Source organism: Mobula birostris, chromosome 16, assembly GCF_030028105.1.
Source record: "Mobula birostris isolate sMobBir1 chromosome 16, sMobBir1.hap1, whole genome shotgun sequence".
NCBI lineage: Eukaryota > Metazoa > Chordata > Chondrichthyes > Myliobatiformes > Myliobatidae > Mobula > Mobula birostris.
The window spans coordinates 4663250-4687924 of NC_092385.1; the positions used below are offsets into that span (position 1 = coordinate 4663250).

Consider the following 24675-nt stretch of genomic DNA (forward strand, 5'->3'; position numbering starts at 1 on the left):
GGGGAAATTCTTGTCCAAATTGCAATTACCACAATTGAAAATGATTGGAGATTTCCTTGAGAAAGAATGAGATCTCCATGGAATTTCTTCCACCCATACTAGTGAAACGTTTATCAAAGGAGTCAGCAATCGATCTGTTGCTCAGCTATGGTTTTCTTTCAACAGAGCTGGTCAGACCTAACTGTATATGCATTAATTTTAGTCAATGTATGAACTAAATTTAACTAAGACGCCTTTCTGACTCTCACCTTGCTCCTATCTCTCCTGCAGGTGCAGAACTATTTTCAGCAGAAGGTGCCGCCCCATCAACCCAGTTTAAACCCTAGCCTAGTTACTGGAGAATTTACAATATCAATGACTATAAAAAACCCAGTACGTCTTTGGAATGTGGGAGGAAACCAGAGCACCCGGAGGAAACCCACGCGGTTATGGGGAGAACAGGCAGCAGCAGGAATTGAACTTTGAAGCTTTGGACCTTGGTAAGACACCATTTCTCCATTAACAAATTAAGACCTGTGTTGGAAAACTACTCAGTCAAGACAGCACCGTGACCTAATTTAATTATTGATATCTACTTCCTGCATTGCCAAAATTAACTATTGAATCAGAATCAGAATCAGATTTATTGTTCCTGACAAATGTCATGAAATTTGTTCTGTGGCAGCAGTACAATGCCTGACATAAAATATACCTTAAATTACAAGAAGAAATATACACTCATTGGCCACTTTATTAGGTACACCCGCTCATTAATGCAAATATCTAATCAGCCAATCATGTGGCAGCAACTCAATGCATCAAAGCATGCAGACATAGTCAAGAGGTTCAGTTGTTGTTCAGACCAGACATCAGAATGGAGAAGAAATGTGATCTAAGTAACTTTGACTGTGCACTGGTTGTTGGTGCCAGATGGGATGGTTTGAGTATCTCAGAAAGTGATAATCTCTTGGTATTTAGTCTCTACAGTTTACAGAAAGTGGTGCGAGAAAAAAAAAAACCAGTGAGAGGTAGTTCTGTGGGTGGAAGAGAGGCCAGAGGAGAATGGTCAGACTGGTACAAGCTGACAGGACAGTGACAATAACCCACATAACCACGTGTTACAACAGTGGTGTGTAGAAGAGCATCTCTGAATGCAGAACGTTTCAAACCATGAAGTAGATGGGCTACAGCAGCAGAAGACCATCATCATATACTCAGTGGCTACATTTAGTTCCGACAACCCCGATTTAACCCTAACCTAATCACGGAACAATTTACAATGACCAATTAACCTATTTGGTACCTTGTTCAACTGCAGGAAGAAACCAGAGCACCTGGAGAAAACCCACACATTCCACGGGAAGGATATACAGAGGCTCCTTACAAAGAATGCCAGAATTTGTTATGTTTTGTTACTCTAAAACATGAAAACTAATTGAAAAGAGAATAAGAAATCCAGGAGATAAGTCATGTACTTCGTTGTTACTATTAGTGAGATATGCACATATCACGTGGTGGTGTCATGATATATGCAATTCTCATATTTTTACATATATCATCATCATTACCTGCTGTGTCATATGATGTAGGTGATCATGGTCTTTCCATGCCCATGATTGTTCTTGGCAAATTTTCCTGCAGAGGTGGTTTGCCGTTGCCTTCTCCTGGGCAGTGTGAGCTCAGCCATTATCAATACTCTCCAGAGATGGAAGAGTAAACAGTTGACATTTCAGGCCGAGACCCTTCATCAGGACTTTCCTGATGAAAGGATTCAGCTCAAAACATCAGTTGTTTACTCTTTTCCATAGATACTGCCTGACCTGCTGAGTTCCTCCTGCATTTTGTGTGAGTTGCTCAGATTTCCAGCATCTGCAGATTTTCTCGTTTGTGCCTTTTCAGTGATTATTGGCCTGACATCAGTGGTCTTGAGATACGCACCAGCTGCTCATACGACCAACCACCACCTGCTCCCGTGGCTTCACGTGACCCTGATCCGGAGGCTAAGCAGGTGCTACAGCTTGCCCAAGGGTGACCCGCAGGCTAGTGCAACTGTAACGAAAACCAATTTCCCCTGGGATCAATAAAGTATGACTATGACTATGACTAGTGGAGGGTAGAACCACCTTGCATCTCCTTTGGTATTGACGTATCTCCACCCTGTCACTTACATACTGCATGACTCATTAAAAAATTGTTTAATCAAACCAGAATGCTTAATCAAACAATATATTTACAATATTACCAACAATACTGAAATATTAAATAAACAACCAAACAGAACTCCAAACTCTGCCGCTCCACAGTGTTGGGTTTAACTGCTATGTCACTGTGGCGCCCTCCTGTGCTTAATAAAGTGGTCACTGAGTGTGTGTGTATATATATAACAAAATAAACAGTGCACAAAGCAAGCAAAATTATTGAGAGAGTGTCAAACGTTCATTACACGTTCAGAAATCTGATGGTGGAGGAGATCGTTTATTGATAGAAATATGGAGGGCTATGTGGGAGGGAAGGTTACTTTGATCTTAAAGGTCGGCACAACACCCTGGACCGAAGGGCCTGTACCGTACGGGTAGTGTTCGATGTTCTGTTGGAGTGAGGTTAATTCATTTGGTAGTTTTCTTGTTACTGGTTTCGAAGGCTAAAGCCTGGAGAGCACTGTAAGGATCAAGGCATCAAATTCTAGGACAATGGTTCTCAAAGAATTGATTGTAAGCTTCAGAAAGGGTAAGACAAGGGACCCCATACCAGTCCTGATGAAGGGATAAGAATTGGAAAGGATGACTGTTTTCCAGTTCCTGGAAGTCGACATCTCTGAGGATCTATCCTGAGCCCAACATATCAATTCAGATACAAAGGAGGCACGACAGCTGCTATATTTCATTAGGAGTTTGAGAAGATTTGGTATCTCACCAAAGACACTCATAAATTTCTCCAGATGTACCATGGAGAGCATTCTACCTGGCTGCATCACCATCTGGTATGTGAGGGGGGGTAGGAACTGTACAGGATCAAAATACGCTGCAGAAAGTTGAGAACATAGTCAGCTAAGTCATGGGCACTAGCCTGTCCAGCATTCAGGACATCTTCAAGGAGTGATCCCTCAAAAAGAGGTGACATCCATCAATCACCGATCACCCAGGACGTGCCTTCTTCTCATTGCTGCCATCAGGGAGGAGGTACAGAAGCCTGAAAGTACACACTCAATGATTCAGGAACAGCTTCTTCCCCCCTGCCATCAGATTTCTGAATGGGCTTTAAACCCATAAACACTACCTCACCATTTCTTTTTCTCTTTTTACACCACTTATTTAATTTTACTTTATATAAATACTTTTACCGTGAATTAGTTTTTGTTATGTATTGCAATGTACTGCTGCAATGACATGTGCCAGTGATATTAAAGCCAGTAGGGATCAGAAGACATTTTACAGTGACTTAACATATTACAAGACTGTACTCCAGAATGAGGGGAAGGAGTCATGCTTTGTGTCCTATCTTGGTTCTTTGTGCTGCTGCAAGTATTGGCAATCAGAGACAAGTTGTAAGAAATAACTTTAAAGAAGAATTGGGTATAGAGAGGCTCATGTAACTAACAGTGACAGCAGTGATGGAGTGGAGAGTTAGTTTGGGAATGAAAACTGTGTGGTGATAATGCCGTACACAGTGGCTTGGAGTATGGAAATTAGGATAGGATTTTAGGTTAGAAAGAAAGGCTGTATAGTGTAGTGGGTGTGGCACAGCTGCATAGTGGTTAGCATAATGCTTTTCAGCGCCAGTGATCCAGGGCCCTATTCCCACCACTGTCCATACGGAGCGTGTACGGACTCCTCATGACCACACAGTTTCCTCCCACATTCCAAAGACGTACGGTTCAGGGCTAGTGACTTGTGGGCATGCTATGTTGGTGCCAGAAGAATGGCACACTTGTGGGCTGCCCCAGCACATCTTTGGACTGTGTTGGTCGTTGACGCAATATCGACACATTTCACTCTTTGCTTCAATGTTTACATGTGACAAGTAAAGCTAATCGTTAACTTTATATTTAAGAAAGAGATGGGTTTCTAGATGTGAGAGGTGTCAAGGGGTGTGGAGACGGAGTGGGAATATGGAATGGAGATAGAGGAATCACTTTGATTGTATTGAGTGGAATGTGGGAGCAATCCACACAGTCAGTAGGAAAACGTACAAACACCTTACGGGCAGTGGCAGGAATTGAACCCCAATCTTCCACTTGCTGACGCTATAAGGTGTTACACTAACCGCCACACTACCGTGCTCTCTTCTGCACTCTGTAGCAAGGATTCATCCATCCCTGCAACAGGATAATTTCTTTGTCCTAAATATTTAACTCAATTTACCTTATCTATCTGTCCATCTGTCTATCTATCTATCTACCTACTTACTCACTCGCACACTCCTTTTTTTTTATTTATTGAGATACAGTACAGAATCAGACTTTTCGACCCTTCTAGCCATGCCCCATACCAATCTCCCGATTTCATCCTAGCTTTATCACTGCACAATTTCCAATGACCAGTTAATCTACCAACCGCTACGTCTTTGGACTGTGGGAGGAAACCGGAGCACCCGGAGGAAGCTCATGCAGTTACTGGGAGAATTCCTTACAAGCAGGGTCGGGAATTGAACCCAGGTCAGCTGTACTGTAAAGCGTTGTGCTAACTGCTATTGTACTGTGCCACGCACCACCTCTCCCCCCATCCCCAGATAGTGACCCCTGGTGATAACCAGCCTGTTAAACTTGAGCCCTATTCAAACTCAAGTCACGTTTATTGTCATTTAACTGCATAAATGTGTACCAAATGAGTTGTTTCTCCAAACCAGGGTGTAAACCACGGTAGTACACATAACAAACAATAGCTTAGGAAAAGTAAGAATAAAATCTACAAATGAATTATGCATAAATAAACAAAGTAAAGTGCATTAATTAAGTATTGTAGGGAAAAAGTACAAATTATTCAGTGACACTTCGAGTGCAGAGTGGCAGGGAGTTCAGAAGCCTAATGCCCAGAGGGAAAAAACTGTTACCCATCTGACCGTTCTTGTCCTTATGCATTGGAGTCACCTGACGCGGTAAAAAGTCAGAGAGGATGTTGGATAGATCCTTGATAATAACCAAGGGCCTTGACTACACAGAATTCCTAATAACTCTAAATAAAAACTGCGAACTACAAAGGGTTAAAACAATATTGAAATGTTCAAAAGCACAAGGAGATTTCATCGCTGTGCACTGGAAAATTTCAAATCAATTTGCAGTTAATTTACAAAATCAAATGCACAGTAAAACAGAAACCTCAGTAGGCCAACTACAATCCCTCCAATCTACTTTGTGATTGCTTTAATGGTTTTTTTTTTGCTACGATCGCAGAATCTAATGATTTTTCTCTGTTAGCTCAAGTAATCATTGCCAGATGGTAATTACAGCGGGGTAAATGCACCGCAGTACATCTGAGCAGTCCAGCTTCACTGCTGGTCCCTCTGCAGCCCCAACACCCTGACTCTCTAATTAACCAAGTCACCAGAAACAAACACTATTTGAACACTTGTTATCGGCCTCATCTGCCAAACAGGATAGGCTGCTGCTGACTTGAATTCCTGTCAGCGGCATTCCCCACAGATTCCAGGAAGAAGCGAAGTTTGGTAAGCTGCTATTTGCAACATGGACCGAACATAAAGTAGGTCTCTGATGCTGAGCAGTTAAACAAGTTTCTGTTGCTAACAGTGAGGGGACAACAAAATAGATTATATATCCCCCCCAAAACGAGCTTCAATGTGGTTAAATGAAATAAGATCTGTGGGGTGCCTGGTAGCGTAGTGGTTAGCATGATGAAATTACAGCTCAGGGCTGGGGAGTTCGGAGTTCACAGTTCCAGAATCTGTCAGGAGTTAGTACATTCTCCGCATGAATTGCGTGAGTTTCCTCCCTCAGTCCAAAGATGTACCAGTTAGTAGGTTAATTGGTCATCGTAAATCGTCCTGTGATTAGGCTAGGGTTAAATAGGTAAGTTGCCGTACGATGCAGCCCACAGGGCTGGAAAGGCCTGGGCCGTGCTATATATCCAAATATAAAAATTAATACAACAGAAAGATACTGCCCCCGCCACCAAAGTGGCTGCAATTTGGTTAAGTGAAACAAGATTCAAGATACAAGCTTATTTATCATGTGTATATCAAAACATACAGCGTTATTTTGGAATGTGTGGCAACACTTGTGGGTTGCCTCGGGCGTGCTGGGAGTAGACCACATGTGTTGCCACACATTCTGCCACTAACATAGCCTGCCCTCCATATTCAGCAGAACAACACAGAGCTCAATAAGCAAAACAACAAAAGCAAAACAAGCCCTCTTCCTCCCTCCCCCCTCCCACCCACCCACATACAAAGTCCCTGTAGCCCCAAGACCAGCCATCTCCTTCAGTCCCCAGCCTCAAGCTGACCCGGATTCAGACCCAGACAGTGAGCCTTTGACTATCCCAGCGGACTCAAGGAGATTTGCATTCGCGTGGCTCTGGCCAATGGGCCTTAACTTCCAGACTTTCATTTTGACCAGTGGGCCTCAGTCCTCAGAACCACCGCCAGGACTCGCCGGTCACCAAACTCCAGACTCGCTGACGCCGGGACCTCGAACACTAGTGCTCAAACTCCAGTGTCACTATTTCGGGAACCCAGGGTGTCAACGGAACTCATTCCTTCTGCACACATGGAACTTCCACTCTAGGACCTGCCAACTCACTCACCCTGGAGTGTGGGGGTTGGATGGTACCAGCCTTCATCCCTGCTGGTCTGGCAGACCGATAACCAGCCGGACATCCTAGCCCAGACCATGGAGTTCCTATGTCCACAGCGCTGGCATTCAAATGTGGAGAAGAGACTTAAGACTTCTGCCTGTCCTTTAAATCCCCCACATCCCTGTTCTAAACCCTAACCTGCCTTCTGCCTCCGCTCTCTGTCCCCAAAACCATCAGCACGAATCAAAGAAATTTAAAAAAAAACTAAAACTGAGTTGCGACCTCAACAGAGGTTGCAGCTAGGTGCTATCTTGAAGGAACCAGTTTTGCAGGAGTGAGTGGTCAACAGTGAGGCTACCAGCCACGTGATCACATCGACTGTAGACTGCTGCAATATTCATGAACTCAGGGACTTCGACTATATATTTTTGTGTGACTGTATTTTACTGATATCTTATATGTGCTTGCTATCATATGTCTGCTGGTACTGTGTTTTGCACCTTGGCCCCGGAGTAACACTGTTTCGTTTAGCTATATTCATGTATGGTTGAATGGCAATTAAACCAACTTGAACTTGAGGTAGCGAAGCCTTAAGTCCCACACCACCACGTTCAAGAACAGCTACGTCCTTTCAACCATTTGGTTCTTGAACCAACCAGCACAACCCTATTCACTATCTCAGTAATAACAACCACTTTGATCAGTTTGCACTAAAATGGACAGTGTTTTTTCTGGTTCTAATTTTGTTATTTTTTGTAAATATCCTCCCGGGGGGGAGGAGAAGATGGCGGCGCGACGACAGCGCACGCGGCCACTTCAGTGATGAATATCTGTTATCTGTCAAGTAGGGGACCATGCACAATCCTGATTTGATGGAGACAGACGTGAGAGCACAGCAGAACATCTGGAAAACTTCTGAAATGTCTGCTTTGCTGCTACTGCTACTGTGTGTTAACCAGAATCTCTGGAGCTGAAGGCCCCGAAATCCTCGGCTTTGCGTATTTCAGCGGCCGGGGAGAGGTCGAAGGCGCTCGGGAGGCTGGTCGGAAGCTCGGAGTTTTCGGTTGGATGGACTCAGGGTCGGCTGGGGTTGGCTGCTTCCAAGGTATCGGCAAGTTGACGGTGCCTGGAGGTTTATGGCAGGGAGTTTGTCCCTTTTGCCGCCTGCTATCGGGGACTCGGAAGTCGATCAACGACTTGGGACTTTGAGACTTTTTTTTACTGTGCCTATGGTCTGTTCTTTATCAAATTATGGTATTGCTTTGCACTGCTGTAACTATGTGTTATAATTATGTGGTTCTGTCAGTGTTAGTCTTTGGTCTGTCCTGTTTTCTGTGATATCACTGTGGAGAAACATTGTATCATTTCTTAATGCATGTATGCATTTCTAAATGACAATAAAAGAGGACTGAGTGTTCTCGTAATCTAAAAAATCTAAATCTAAATTATGTATCATATATATTTAATTTATCTTTGTACCTACGGACAACCAATGGACACACTTTCAAGGACTCTACCATTCACGTTCTTAATATTATTTATTACTTATTTATTTATCACTATTATTATTTGATTTTTTTTGTATTTGTACAGTTTGTCTTTTACAGATTGGTTGGTTGTCAGTCTTTGTTTGTGAGTAGTTTTTCAATGAGTCCATTGTGTTCTAGCGTGAATGCCTGCAGGAATATAAATCTCAGGGTAGTATATGGTTACATATACGTACTTCGATAATAAATGCTAACTTTGACTTTGAACTTTGTCTTGTGAATGCGGTTTATCTGATGCTGTGTGTCTGTGGTGCTGCTGCAAGAAAGTTTTTCATTGCACCTCTGCACACATGGACTTGTGCAGATGACGATAAATTCCACTTCTGAGTTACTTGCAAACCAGAGGAAACATTTCCCATTTAGAACTTTAAAGACAGAGTCAGTGATTTCTGTTTTGAAGGAAGTACAAATAGCTTTGTGAAATATACACTTTAAAGCCTAGTCAAATATTATCTATTCCAAACTACAAAAATAAATGAACTGATGTGCTTAACTGTTGAGATTCTAGTGTTTCTGCTGCAAAAAAAATTAGAAATAAATGCAAAATAAAGTAAACTTATGTCTACAAAATACTCTAAACTCTAGCAGATTATAGACATTCCCGTCTGGAAGAAAACACCCAAGTGCTTCTGAATGCAGCTCTTCATTCAGGTTCTTTGAACATGTTACCTTGAGGGCGGGGATCTCCACGCTGTCATTGACACTGACGGACCCAGAGAGGATGGTCCCTGTCATCACGGTGCCCTGACCCTTGATCGAAAAACAGTGGTCAGCTGCCATGAGGAAAGAACCAGAGGGATCACGTTTTGGCATGTACGTCTGCGACATCAGGAGCTGTAGCGGGGGAGGGGAGCAGAGGGAAACAACAGGGGTCAATCACATACAAAGAATGTAAAGAGACCGGGCTGACTTCATTAAAAAAAAATTACAAGCATCATATTTCAATCAGATTACCCCTGGTTGAAGAGTAACTAGTCTTTCCATCATCAGCTCACAGCTGCTGTCTACAGAAAGTAGTGGACTGAGCCCAGTACATCATAGGCACATCCCTCCACACCTTCGCTGGGATCTACAAGAGGTGCTGCCTCAAGAAATCAGCATCCAGGCCACGTCACCTTCTCACAGCCACCATCAGGCAGGAGATACGGAGACCTGAAATATCACATTGCCAGGTTCAGGAACAGCTACTTTGAATATTCGGTTCATGAACTGACCAGCAGAAACCTGATCACTTGTAAGATAAATCCAGAATCAGAATCAAGTTTATTATCATTGACATATGCTGTGAAATATGTTGTTCTGCGACAGTGGTACAGTGAATACACAAAATATACTGTAAATTAGGAGGAGGAGAAGATGGCGGCAAGACAGCAGCGCGCACAGCCTCTCTGGTGAATGATATCTGTAATCTGTTAAGTAGGGGACCGTGCGCAATTCTGATTTGATGGAGACAGACGTGAGAGTACGGAGGAACGTCTGGAGAAACGTCTGAAATGACCGCTTCGCTGCCGCTGCTACTGTGTGGTAACCGGAATCTCTGGTGCAGAAGGCCCCGAATCCTCGGCTTTGCGTGTTTCAGCGGTCGGGGCGAGGTCAAATGCGCTCGGCAGAGGATAGCGCTCGGGAGGCTGTATCGGAGGGGCTGGTCGGAGGCTCGAAGTTTTCGGACGGATGGACTCAGTGTCGGCTGTGGCCAGCTGCTTCCAAGGTATCGGCAAGTTGACAGTGGCTGAAGGTTTATGGCAGGGAGTTTCTCCCTTTTGCCACTTGCTATCGGGGACTTGGGAGTCGATTGACTCGGGGACTTTGAGACTTTTTTTTAACCGTGCACATGGTTTTTCTTCATCACATTATGGTATTGCTTTGCACCACTGTAACTATATTTTATAATTATGTGGTTCTGTCAGTGTTAGTCTTTGGTTTGTCCCGTTTTCTGTGATATCACTCTGGAGAAACATTGTATCATTTCTTAATGCATGTATGCATTTCTAAATGACAATAAAAGAGGACAGAGTGTTCTCATAATCTAAATTACAATAAGACATTAATATGGACATAATTGAGAAGATGTGTACCACGGTTGGTTGGTGGTTGGGTTCTTCTACTTTGGCAATTTACTTGCAAACTTTTCAAGGAGACATCATCAGTGTGCTGTTGATTGTAGTGTGTCCTCCGAATACTTGACCTTCGTGTACTTTTCAGTCAGCTGAATGAACGTCATTTCGGAAACAGAGTTGCCTACAGGATAGCGGAGGGAAGGAGCACCTTGCACCTCCTTTGGTTGTGACGTATCTCCAACCCGTCACCCGAATATGTACGTAATAAGTAGTGCAAAAAGAGAGCAAAAATAATGAAGCAGTGTTTATGGGTTCATTGTCTGTTCAGAATTCTGATGACCGAGGGGAGGAAGTGTTAGGTGTGTGTCTTCAGGCTCCTGTACCTTGTCTCTGATGGAAGAGGCCACTTAAATTCCATTAAAGTACAACAGTGAACGTTAACACAGCTCAAACACATGGGAATGCAAATACAAATTCATTCTTTCTAAAAGTAGACTTGCAGAAGAGCCAGGGCAGATCACTCAGTATCCTAGCTCCATCTGCCTATCTTGCTTGGCTATATCTTTGGGCTCCCAAAACACTGCTGATAGTATAATTAATTTAATTGTATCAGAGTCCCTTAAGAAGGCAGCATCCATCATCAAGGTCCCTCACTACCAGGTCCCTCTTCTCATCACTATCAGCAGAGAGGAGGATACAGGACCCTAAAGATCCACTCTCAGTGATTCAGAAACAGCTTCTTCCCCTCCGCCATCAGCTTCTGAACAGTCCAAAATATCCATATTATTCTTGAGCAAATCATAAACACAAGAGATTCTAGAAGTCTCGAGTAATACGCACGAAATGCTGGAGGACCTCAGCAGGTCAGGGCAGCATCCATGGAGGAAAATTAACGGTTGATGCTTTGGACCGAGACCCTTCAACAACACTCCCAAAACATTACCTGTTTACTTCCCTCCACAGATGCAGCCTGACTTGCCGAGTTTGTAAAGCATTTGTGTGTATTGCTCCAGATTCTCAGCAAAAGCAGAACCTCTTGTGTTTACGAAAATTAAAAATTGAGATTACTGTGTCAAATCATGTTGAATTGGCTTGCTAAGCAGAAATGCAATGCACCAACACATCCCTGAGTCATATGTGGAGGATCAGACTCACTGACCATCCAGACTTCTGATCCCACAGCAAGATGCCAACTGGGCTTCAGGAAGCATCAGGCAGAGGTCCCTAAACCCTGAGCCCACCTGGAAGTGCTTAGCAGGGAAAAGCTGGGAATGAACTAAATTATTTTATTTTATAGAGTTTTTATTAATTAGAAACATAAAGAAATAATTAAAAGCATTAAACGGAAGTACAATAATTTAACATAAGTAACATTCCTGTGCCTTGACTCTTCATGCACACTGAATTTAATGGCATCACAGTTCTCCCATCAGCTCCAACCAAGTGTAGGATCAGTTTTAATTCCTCAGCATCATACTAGGCATTCCAAAGCACCTAAACACAAATTACGAGCAACATGCACAAAAGAGTGGAGGATCTCAGAAGTCAAGCAGCATCCATGGAGAGAATAAACAGTCAATGTTTATCTTTCATTCCTCCCGATGCCTCCTCCTCTGCCTCTGCAGCTTAAAGTTGGCCTTTTATTGTCCAACTCGAATGAAAAGATCATCAATGTGAATTGTTAATTCTGTTTCTCTTTCCACAGAAGTTGTTTGACCGGATGAGTATTTCAAGAACTTCCTGCATTTATTATTCCATGGAATCTCAGTGAGACTGAACTATTTTGTGATATTTATTGTTATACTCTATCCTTGTCCTCATTGGAGGATCTGAGGTGAAGAGGGTTAGCAACTTTAAATTCCTCTGTGCTATTATTTTGGAGGACTTGTCCTGGGCACTGTGCACAAGGACAATTATGAAGAAAGCACGGCAGCACCTCTACTTCCTTAGGAGTTTGCGAAGATTCAGCATGATGTCTAAAACTTTGACTAACTTCTATAGATGTGTGGTGGAGAGTATATTGACTGACTGCATCACAGCATAGTATGGAAACACCAATGCCCCTGAATGGAAAATCCTGCAAAAAGTAGTGGATGTGACCCAGTCCATCATGGGTAAAGCCCTCCCCACCATTGAGCACATCGACATGAAACACTGTCGCTGGAAAGCGGCATCCATTATCAGAGATCCCCACCATCCAGGACATGCTTTCTTCTCACTTCTGCCAGTAAGAAGAAGGTACAGGAGCCTCAGAACTTGTACCAACCGGTTCAGGTGCAGTTATTTCCCCTCAACCATCAGGCTCTTGAACCAAAGGGGATAACTTCACTCAACTTCACTTGCTCCATCTTTGAAATGTTCCCACAAGCTATGGACTAACTTTCAAGGACTTTTCATCTCAAGTTATCAATATTTATTGCTTACTTATTTATATTATTGCTTTTCTTTTTGCATTTGTAATGTTTGTTGTCTTCTTCACTCTGGCTGAACACCCCAGTTGGGCGGTCTTTCATTAATTCTGTTATAGTTATTATTCTTTAGATTTTTTGAGTATACCCAAAAGAAAATGAATCTCAGGGTTGTATATGGTTACATATATGTACTTAGATTACTTTGAACTTTGTCCATCAACAGCGCTGGGTCTGTTATTCCACAAGTACCAGATCACATCAGGCTTGCACCAGAGTTTCACTCAAATGGTTGGGCCTAGTTGGTTTCAAATTGAGAAGACTAACCCAACAAATATTTCTTATATAGAGTTATTGTCATATGGAGCTATAGGTATAAAGAAATATTCATATTTATAAAGATCTTCCTGTTCCTTTAAATATATATGCCATAGCAACTTACTGCCAATGTCCTAGTCCAACCACATAGATGTTACAGCCAAGAAAGCTTGCCAGCATTTCTACTTGCTCACAAGGATAAAGAAATGTGACATGGAGAGAATTCTGACTGGTTGCATCACTCTTGGGTGTGAAGGTCCAACACACAAGACTGAAAAAGACGCAGCTCCATCACAGTCATAAGCCTCCCCACCATCAGGGACATTTTCAATCTCTCATTGCTGCATTCAGAAGTTTCCACCAGTGACAAAAGGGCAACAATTATACCAGTGCCCAAGAAGAGCAGTGTGAGCTGCCTTCATGACTATTGTCCAGTAGCACTCACATCTACAGTGATGAAATGCTATGAGAAGTTGGTCATGGCTAGAATCATCACCTGCCTCAGCAAGGACCTGGATCCACTGCAATTTGCCTATTGCTACAACAGGTCTATGGTGGACACGATCTCAATGGCTCTCTGTGTGGCCTTGGATCACCTGGACAACACAAATATCTATGTCAGATGCTATTTATTCCCTACAGCTCAGTGATTAACAGAATCATTCCTAAAGTTCTGATCGAAAAGCTACAGAACCTGGGCCTCTGTACCTCCCTCTGCAACTGGAGTGTTGACTTCTTAACCAGAAGGCCACAATCTGTGTGGATTGGAAATAACATCGCCACCTTGCTGACAATCAACACTAGCACACCTCAGGGACGTGTGCTTAGCCCACTGCTCCACGCTCTCTACACCCATGACTATATGGCTAGGCACAGCTCAAGAAGACTAGAATAGAAAAGTAAGGATGCAATACTAAGGCTGTATAAGGCACTGGTGATGCCTCACGAAATATTCTGAGCAATTTTGGATGTGCTGAAATTGGAAAAGATCCAGAGGAGGTTCACTAGAAAGATTCTGGGAATGAAAGGGTTATCGTATGAGGAGCATTTAACGGCTCTGGGCCTGTACTCACTGGAATTTAGAAGAATGAGGGAGGATCTCATTGAAAGACTGAATGAATGTTGAAAGGCCTAGATATGGAGTAGATGTGGAGAGGATATTTCCTATAGTGGGGGAATCTTGGACCAGAGGGCACAGAATAGAGGAATGTCCATTTAGAATGGAGATGAGGAGGAAGTTCTTTAGCCAGAAGGTGGTGAATCTGTAGAATTCATTGTCACTGGCGGCTGTGGAAGCCAGTTCATTAAGGAGTTAAGGCAGAGGTTGATAGGTACTTGATTAGTCGGGGCGTGAAAGGTTATGGGGAGAAGGCAGGAGAATGCAGTTGAGAGGGAAAATAGATCAGCCATGATCAAATGGCAGAACAGGATGGGCCAAATGAATCACTTCTGCTCCTATCTCCTATGGAAACCTCAAAACATACAATGAAATGTCACTAACACTGTCCAAGAATGTGCTGGGGCAATCAAGTGTCACCATGCTTCTGGCACCAACTAGCATGCCTACAACTTACCTTCACAGTCGTAACCAGTATGTCTCTAGAACGCGGGAGGAAACCGGGGCACCTAGACAAAATCCCCACAGTAATGGGAAGAACGTGCAAACTCCTCACAGACAGCGATGGCAATTGAATCCGGGTCACTGGCACTGTAAAGCATTGCACTGACTGCTCTCCTGCATCCCATTAACAATATCAAGCGCTGCAGAGATACCCAGGGTGAAGGGTGCTGATTCCCAATGCCAATCCTTGTCCATTGTGTCCTGCCGGATTATTTCTGGTTACTTCCAGCATATTTCAAGCGGCCACTCTTTTAATCCCATCCTCCATACAAGCACATTCTTTACCGGGGTGGTAATGGGGGACAAGCTCCCACTATTTACAAAAATGCTCCCAAAGGTATGTATCTCAAGTCGCCTCTGACTGCCAAGTCCAGCTCCTGGCCTTCATGTGGCTTAGCTACTAAGCCTGGCAGAACCATTTCTACTGACAGAAGAAGGGGCAGAGTCAGGCCACTGGAGCTTTAAAACCAGTCACTTCAGGCTGATAAGCCCCATCTGGAAGAAGGAAAACTCTGATCTCAAACCTCTGCTGCCTTGCGGCTATACCCACTCATGGGGAAGGCTTTGGGAGTATACCTAAAGCAAAAATCCAGAGCTGGAGTCTCTAAGGAATTCGTACGTTGAGTTCAAAGCTGACTGGCAACTCCTGCAACACTGTTGGTGCCAAACTGTAAAGGTCTCTGCCTTTACTTTGGATTCATCAACTGCTTGGAGAGGGGGAGTCTGCTACATAGGCAACAGCTTGCTCTCCATATCATACTGCCCTGAGTTGTGTATTACGTAGAACAGCTAGGTCACAATATCCCTAATCGACTTCAACCATTGGAGGGCCTTACCATACAAACAGTTTCTCTAATATTTTCTACACTTCTGAATGCAATCAGTGTACAGAAGAGAGATTCAATACATGGGCAGAGGAGAAAGGGAACCTAGAAGTCACTAATTTTATATTTTATAAGTCTAGGAACTGTTTTCATGAGGGACAATTTGCTAGTTGCCTCAGGGATATACTGAAAGGTTTCTTTGAACTTTTATTACAGCAATAAGACATTTCATTATGAAATCGGTGACCATGCAAACTGAAAGACAATCTTGTAGGGAAAATCCTTCCCACCTGAGCCCTCTCTCTAGTTGAATCATAAAGAATAAACTACCTTCGTTTCATCGCAGTGCCAGCTCTCTCATCCCACAACCTTGCTGAGTCAGTGAGTGGAGGTGATGCTTACCTCAATGAGCTCTGAAATGCCTTGTGGAGTCACTGTCTCTGGAGCATCTGGTCCTCCAGGCTTGGCAGCAACAGGAATGATGGGACACCCGTTAAACCTGCAAAACAAATCACAAGTGCCAACTCTCTTACAGCAGGAAGGAAATTGAGGATTTGTTCATTTATATTTTAATACAGCACTGCTGCTACCCTGCAGTGCAGGGTTCCTTCAGGTTGTTATAGCCGAGGGTGGTAATGGGGATTAACTCCCACTTCCTATTAAGTGCTCCCAATGACGTGTGTTTCAAATAGCCTCTGACAACCAAGTCCAGCTCCTGGCCTTTACATGTATCATAGCAACAAAGCCCAGCAGAACCTTTTCTACTGACAGGAGCAGGGACAAAGGTGGGTTACTGGAGCCTTAAAACCCATTGCTTTGAGCAGAGGGCACTTGTCAGCTCTGATTGGCAGCTCATCTAGGAGAAGGAAAACTCTGAAGTCAAACCTCCATTGCTTGTGGCTATACCCACTCAGGGTATAGGCTTCGGGAATAAACCCCAAGGAAAAATCCGGAGCTGGAGTTCCTAAGGCAGTCCTACATTGTGTTCAATGCTGATCAGCAACTCCTGCAACGCCATTGATACCAAACTGTATTGATCCCTGCTGTTCCTTTGGGTTCATCAGCTGCATGGAGAGGGGGAGCCTGCTGCACAGGCAACAGCTTGCTCTGCATATTGTACTGCCCTGGCTTGTGTATCATGTAGACAGCTGCCTAACCCTGCCAACGGAGGCCTCAACAGCTTCTACACTGCCACAGACTGTAAAAAAATATAAGATTAGCTTTATTTGTCATATCTACCCTGGCATCAATTCTAAAAAATAAAATATTTCTTTTATGTACATTGAAACATCAAAGCATACAGTGAAAAGCATTGTTTGCGCCAACGACCAACACAATCTGAGATGCGCTAGGGGCAGCCGATAGGTGTCACATGCTTCTGGCACCAATGTAGCATGTCCACAACTCACTAAACTTAACTCACACTGTACGCCTCTTTAGAGTGTTAGAAGAAACTAGGTCACCCAGAGGAAACTCACACATTCACGAGGAGAATGTATAAACTCCTTGTAGACAGCAGTGGTAATTGAAACTAAATCTGTATAGCGTTACACTGTCCGCTATGCTACCACAATCCTGTTCTTGAAGAGAGAGGGTGAGGGAATTTGCTTCAATCAGACATACACACAAGATCTTGAGCCAAAGGTGATCACCTTACAAGGTGTCAAGGTAATATTTATCAGAACATAGGCAAGAGCTAGGGTTATATCTAATCTATTTCCCCTTTGAATAGATGCAAAGTGTCCTGGTAAATTGGCACAGCTGAGAAGTTACTAACATTAAAAACAGTATCTAGAGACCTCAACTGGTATTTTCAGTGGTCTTTAATTTTCAAAATTCTCTATTCTCCTCTGTGCCCTTCCATTAATATTTGTTGGTTCACACTCAAACAAATTAATCGGCCATTTAATATCATTCTTTCTATAACAATGGGTTAGACTGTTTGTGGAAGTAATTGCAAGTTCTAGGTCAGGCTGGGAAAAGCACTGGGACTAAAGTTTGCTTTGAAGGAGACAGCTATCTTTCATAAACACGAGAAATTCTGCAGATGCTAGAAATCCAGGGCAACACACAAAATGCTGGAGAAACTCAGCAGGTCAGGCAGCACCTATGGAAATGAATAAACAGTCGACGTTTCGGGCCTAGCCACTTCTGCAGGATCCTGCTTTCTCTGGCGGACAGAGCGTAGGTGTTCAGAGAAACGATCTCCCAAGTCTGCGTTGGGGCTCGCCAATATCGGACATCCCACCCTGCAAAAACTCATTTCAGGGAGGTAGCACCATCAATTTGTGGGAGACTTCCGGGAGAGGTGGGATGTCTGCAATAGAGTAGCTCCTTAGCAGCCAGCCAGCTAGTTTAAATAACATTAGCTATGCTAATGAACGAATGACACCTGTTAAACTCACCTCAACACGTCTTTTACAGTCTTAACCCACCATGGGCAATAGAAAAGTCACTGTTGCAAACAGTGCAGCGAGCAACACTGTCATTATTTTGACCCCTATTAGGCAGGGGTACAATTAGGGTAGTCTGGGGTGATGTACATTTTATACTTTCTTTTTTTGGAACATTCTCCCATGGCGCGCGCGCGCTCTCTCTCTCTCTCTCTCTCTCTCTCTCTCTCTCTTGCTCTCTCTTGCTTTCTCTCTCGCTTGCGCGCTCTCTCTCTCTCGCTTGCTCTCGTGGTCGCGCACGCGCACACTCGCGCTCTCTCTCTCTCTCTCGTGGTCGCTCTCGCGTTTTCTCTTTTGCTTTCTCTCTCGTGCTCTCTTGCTCTCAAAAAAATTGATTTCCGTGATATTGAATATAATTTGCAGGCATCAGGGAGCCACCATGTGGGAGACTCCCGGAACTTCCGGGAGAGGTGGGATATCTGCAATATATAGAAGGCCACATCGGGAGCACCGGACGCAGTATATCACCCCAGCCAACTCACAGGTGAAGCGTCGCCTCACCAGGAAGGACTGTCTGGGGCCCTGAATGGTGGTGAGGGAGGCAGGATCTCCCAGTGGCCACACATTTTAATTTCACATCCCATTCCCATTCTGATATGTCTATCCACGGTCTCCTCTACTGTAAAGATGAAGCCACACTCAGGTTGGAGGAACAACACCTTCTATTCCGTCTGGGTAGCCTCCAACCTGATGGCATGAACATTGACTTCTCAAACTTCCACTAATGCCCCACCTCCCCCTCGTACCCCATCCGTTATTTATTTATATACACACATTCTTTTTCTCTCTCTCCTTTTTCCCCCTCTGTCCCCCTCACTATACCCCTTGCCCATCCTCCGGGCTTTCCCCTCCTCCCCCTTTTCTTTCTCCCTAGGCCTCCTGTCCCATGGTCCTCTCATATCCCTTTTGCCAATCACCTGTCCAGCTCTTGGCTCCATCCCTTCCCCTCCTGTCTTCTCCTATCATTTCGGATCTCCCCCTCCCCTTCCCACTTTCAAATCTCTTACTAGCTCTTCTTTCAGTTAGTCCTGACGAAGGGTCTTGGCCTGAAACGTCGACTGTACCTCTTCCTAGAGACGTTGCCTGGCCTGCTGCGTTCACCAGCAACTTTTATGTGTGTTGCTTGAATTTCCAGCATCTGCAGAATTCCTCGTGTTTGTGTTTTTACAGTCACATACTTTTTCTTAAAAGAACCAGACTTCACGGAGAGATTCAGTATCTGAAAATAACTAATTGAAAAGTGTTTGTCATTCAATGCAGGCAGATAACTTTATAGTTTAATAAGGAGTTGATTAAAGTGTGTGACAGATGCCAGGTTTCTTCCAACTTTATGCAATATTTTCCTGGATGTCGGATCTGAAGATTGCCAGAACGAAGGATAACAGGTTCTGATTAGGCTTTGAAGCATTTCTGTCATTTTCAACCACTGAGGTCAAAATGTCAGAGGACCATTTACAATCGCATTAAATATTAAGTGAAAAAAATGAAAACACATGTTGCAAAATGGAGTAATTCCTTTCCCCCTCTGAGAAAATGCACATTATAACAGGGAAGATTGCCTACGCTTCTTCAATTTGATTATGCGGACTCTCTTGTGGGTGGCCTTCCTCTTCCTAACTCTCCACGAAACTCAGCTACCTGTGACGTGGATCCCACCCACTCTTGTCCCCTATCACTCACGCTTCACCGCGTTCTGATTACAAAACACCACGACTTTTAAGGTTTCATCCTTGCCTTCAGATCTCTCACTCCCTCTTCAAATTTGTAATCTCATCCATCACAGCAGCATTCCAGGATATTTGTGTTCCTCCATACGTGACCCCCTAAGGAACCCTGAATGTAATCACTTCCCTGCAGGTGGCCGTACGTTCAGCTGCCAAAGCCTTAAGCTCTGGGATTCCCTCCCCAAACCTCTCTGCTACAGTGTTCCTTACAACTGTTTCCTTAAGTGTGATTACATGGGAGTAAATTGCATACTTGTTCCTCTCAAAGATTGAAGATTAGTTTTATTTGTCACATGTACATCGAAATACAATGAAATGCATCGCTTTACATCAATGACCAACACAACAGGGAGGTATGCTCGGGGCAGTCTACGCTTCCACTGCCAGGAGCCCCCAAAAGAAATCCTCACAGTTCCAGGGAGAATGTGCTAACCCCTTATGGACAGCGGCGGGAATTGAACACCAGTCTTCCAATTTCCGATCACAGGAGCAGTAAAGCTGTTATGCTACCATACTGCCTGGGGTGAGGGTAGATATAGTTAGTGTGTATTCTTCTTATACTCAGCCCCCAACTCTCAGCCTTTCATTTGAAAAGAAACAACACAGTATATGAAAGTTCTGGATCAATTTTATTGTCATCTGACTGTACATATTTACAACCAAATGAAACAACGTTCCCCCAGACCACAGTGCACCCACAAAACATATCACACACAGCACATAAAACAAAATATTACCATAAATGAGTATAATTCAAAATGCAAGTAGTGCACAGCACAGGAAAACAGTAAACAGCTTGCTGCCCTAGTGAAAAGACCCTGGTGGTAGCAGGGTATTCATTAGTCTCACAGCCTGAGGGTAGAAGCTGTTAACCAGCCTGACAGACCTAGTCCTGATGCTCCTGTACCTCCTTCCTAATGGTAATGGGTCACAGAGATTTTGGGAGGGGTGGTAGGGATCCTCAACAGTGCTTCAGTCCTTTTGTCTACAATGCTCCCAGTAAATGTCACAAATGGGGAGGGGGGATGGGGGGAGACCCAGGCGATTCTCTTGGTGTTTTTTACTATCCTCTGTAGGGTCTTGTGGTCCAGAGTCTTGCAGCTTCCATACCACAGAATGATGCATCCAGACAGGACACTCAAAGGTGCTCCTGTAGGAAGTCATTAGAATGGGGGCAGGGAGCCTTACATGCCTCAATCCCTTCAGAAAGTTTAAAGTTTAAGACAATTTAAAATAAAATATATTAAATAAGCAGTACAAAAGAGAGAAAAAATACTGAAGAAGTGTCCATGTGTTCAATGTTCATTCAGAAATCTGATAGTAGAGCGGAAGAAGCTGTTTCTGAAATATTGAATGTGTGCCTTCAGGCTCCTGCACCTCCTCCTTGATAGTAGCAATGAGAAGAGAGCATGTCCTTCTTGACTATTGACGAGGTTTTCTCCTCACTTAGAAAATAGTGCATGCCTTTAATCCTTCTACCAAAGTGCATGACCATACACTTCCCTATATTCTTTACCTATTCTCCACATCTGTCAAAGACCTTCGACAGACTCCCTGCTTCCTGTACACTACTTGCCCTTCCATTCTACTTTTGTACCGTCTGTAAACTTGGCGACAATTCTGTTATTGATATATAACATGAAAAGAAGCAACCCCAATACAGACTCCTGTGGAATACCACTAATCACAGGAACCAACCCAACTCTTTGCTCCTGCCAATCAGCCAATTCTTTATCCATGCTAGTATCTTTCCTGTAATACCATGGGCTCTTTTTCTGTTTAGCAGCCTCATATGTGGCACCTTGTCAAAGGCCTTCTGAAAATCCAAATAAAAAACATCCACTGATTCTTCGTTGTCTATCCTGCCTATTATATCCTCAAAGAATTCTAACAGATAGGTCAAGCAAGATTTCCTCTTCAGGAAACCATACTGACTTTGGCCTATTTTATCCTGTGCCTCCAAGTGCTCTGAAAACATATCCTTAATAACGGACTCCAACATCTTCCCAACCACCGAAGTCAGGCTAACTGGTCTATAATTTCTTTTCTTCTGCCTCCTTCCCTTCTGAAAGAGTAGAGTGACAGTCCTTGGTAATCTGGTAATTCTCTAAAGATCATTACTAATGCCTCCACAATCTCTTCATCTACCTCCACAACCTCGAAATCAGTAACAGGTTTAATATATCAAAGACATATGCAGTGATATTTGTTGTTTTGCGGCAGCAGTACATAATAAAGGAGTATAAATTACAATAAGAAGCATATACAGTTTAATAAAATAAATAAGTAGCGCAAAAGAGAGGGAAGAAAGTACTGAGGAAGTGTTCATGGGTTCAATGTCCATTCAGAAATCTGATGGTAGAGTGGAATATTCGTGAAACATTGACTGCATGCCTTCAGGCTCCTGTAACTCCTCCTTGCTAGTAGCAATGAGAAGAGGGCATGTCCTGTGTGATGGGGGTCAGTCATGACGGATGTCACCTTTCTGAGTTAATCGCCTTTTGAAGATGTCCTCGTTGCTGGAGAGACTAGTGCCCATGTTAACACTTACTGAGTTTACAACTTTCTGCAGCTTTTTCCGATCCTGTGCAGTGGCCCCTCCATAGCAGACGAAGCGATCATTCAGATGCAAACTATTATCCTCATCCATCAGGCTCCTGAACCAGTGCGAATAAATTCACTCATCATTGCTTCTACGATCTACAAATTCACTTTCAAGGATTCCTTACAGAGTCATGTTCTCAGTTTTATGTTTTATTATTTGCACACAGTTTGTCATCCGTTACACATTCGTTGATAATCTTTGTTTCTCTATGGTTCTTCATAGATTCTACTGTATTTCTTTACTTTTCCTGTAAATGCCTGCAAGATAATGTATCTGTGTGGGCACATGGCCAACTGGTTAAGGCATTCGACTAGCAATCTGAAGGTCGTGAGTTCGAGCCCCAGCCGAGGCAGCGTGTTGTGTCCTTGAGCAAGGCACTTAATCACACAGTGCTCCGCGGCGATACTGGTGCCAAGCTGTATCGGACCTTGCCCTTCCCTTGGACAACATCAGTGTCGTGGAGAGGGGAGACTTGCAGCATGGGCAACTGCCGGTCTTGTATACAACCTTGCCCAGGCCTGTGCCCTGGAGAGTTAAGACTTTCCAGGCGCAGATCCATGGTCTCGCAAGACTAACGGATGCCTTTATTCTATATAATGTATCTGGAAGTAGTGTATGGTAACAGATACACACTTTGATAATAAATTTATTTTGAAGTTTAAATTTCACTTAACAGGTCCACACTTGACTGTCCCCGAGGAATTTGTACACATATAAATTAAGGTTGGCCCTTAGAACTGGGCCAATAATTTGCTTACTAATATTAAACTAACTGGAATTGAATTATTCTCTTTTGGTACAACCGGGCCACACTATCAGTCCACTAATCCTCTGGTACCACTCCTGCAGCAAGGGAAGATTGGAAAGTGATGGTCACACCCTCTGCAATTTCCTTCCTGGCTCTTGGTTAAAAGCCTGGAATTTTCCATTCATAAGTGTTAAACTCCTTAGTAATGATTTTTTTTATTATGTGCATTTCCTCTAATTGAGTGGCAGTATGGCAATACATCACTACTAAAGGTAAAAAGTGCCCCTTCCCTCCACTCGCCTGCAGGTCACCCTTGGGTAAGGTGTAGCACCTGCTTAGCCCCCCAGTTGGGGTCATGTGAAGCCATGGGAGGAGGTGGTGGATGGTCGTATGAGCAGCTAGTGCTTATCGCAAGTCCTGGTTATGCGACCACTGATGCCAGGCACACAATCTGTGAAGAGTATTGATAATGGCTGGGGTCACCCGACTGTAAAGATGCTGCCCAGAAGAAGGCAATGGCAACCCACTTCTGTAGAAAAATTTGCCAAGAACAATCATGGTCATGGGACCTTGATCACCCACATCACAAGACAGCAGCATAAAATGATGATGATGATCTCATTCAATATTTCATAAAACCTCTTCATAATATCTGCATTATGTTCCCCTTTTGTTAGGACAGTATTCTCCTTCATCAAGTGCCATTTTGATCCTTAACAGAGTCTACTTACCTTTGTTACCTTCATGTTCTTATTGTAGTTACGAAACATCTTTGGTTTTTCTTTGATATAGAGTTGTAGAGTTAATACACAGAGAAAGAGGCTCTTCGGCCCAACTGGTCCATGCTGACCAAGTTATCCTATCAAAGCTAGTCCCATTTGGCCTGTAACCTTCAAAATCTTTCCAATCCATGCACCTGTTCATCGGTGTTTTAAAAGCTGCTATTGTACTTGCCTCAACCACTTCCTCCGGCAGCTCATTCCACACAGATACAACCCTTCATGTAAAAAAAACGTTGCCCCTCAAGTTCTATTAAATCGTTCCCTCTCGGATTGAACTTATGACCTTTAGATAAGTGTGAAAGAGATTCAAAGGGTGAATTTTGATCATTAGGTCCATCTCTCAACTTCTATAAAGTACTTTTCCATGTTGTAGCAACAAGGAATACATATTTGTATCATCATCTAAATTGTCCAACCCCCTCAGCCATATCCATAATCCTTTATGTCAGGGGATCCCAAACTTTTTTATGCTATGGACTGATACCATAAAGCAAGGGGTCCATTTATCCAAAGTTTGGGAACACCTGCTTTTTGTGGTGATAAAGAGATGCGACTAAATTCGAGTTCAGTCACTTAGAAATACAAAGCTTCAAAGCTTTGCAAAATTCCAGAAGCAAATCGATTCAAACAGAGATGGGAACAGCATGGAGAGCTACAGTCCAGGTGTGGGTCAATGGACGTAGGCAGATAATAGTTCAGCATGAACTAGATGGGCCAATAGGGCCTGTTTCTGTGCTGTTGCGCTCTATGACTCCATGATTCTGAAAAACATTTTTCTGAAGAAACACAGACAGGAAAATTAAGTCTGTACTTAATTGGCGGCATAGAGAACCATTTCAATGAGAACTTCCACACTTCAC

At 43.5% G+C, this 24675-nt stretch overlaps 1 protein-coding gene across 2 annotated transcripts in view; it reads right to left on the reverse strand.

Annotated features, from left to right (window-relative positions):
* eefsec (eukaryotic elongation factor, selenocysteine-tRNA-specific) overlaps nt 1-24675 on the reverse strand; it is a 491014-nt gene that overhangs the window by 315439 nt on the left and 150900 nt on the right. For both annotated transcript variants that reach the window (XM_072280243.1, XM_072280242.1), the window contains exons 3-4: nt 15906-16002; nt 8945-9109 (exon numbers count right to left, since the gene is read on the reverse strand). In XM_072280243.1, coding sequence (XP_072136344.1) covers nt 8945-9109; nt 15906-16002 — 262 coding nt within the window. The remainder of the gene's footprint in view (nt 1-8944; nt 9110-15905; nt 16003-24675) is intronic.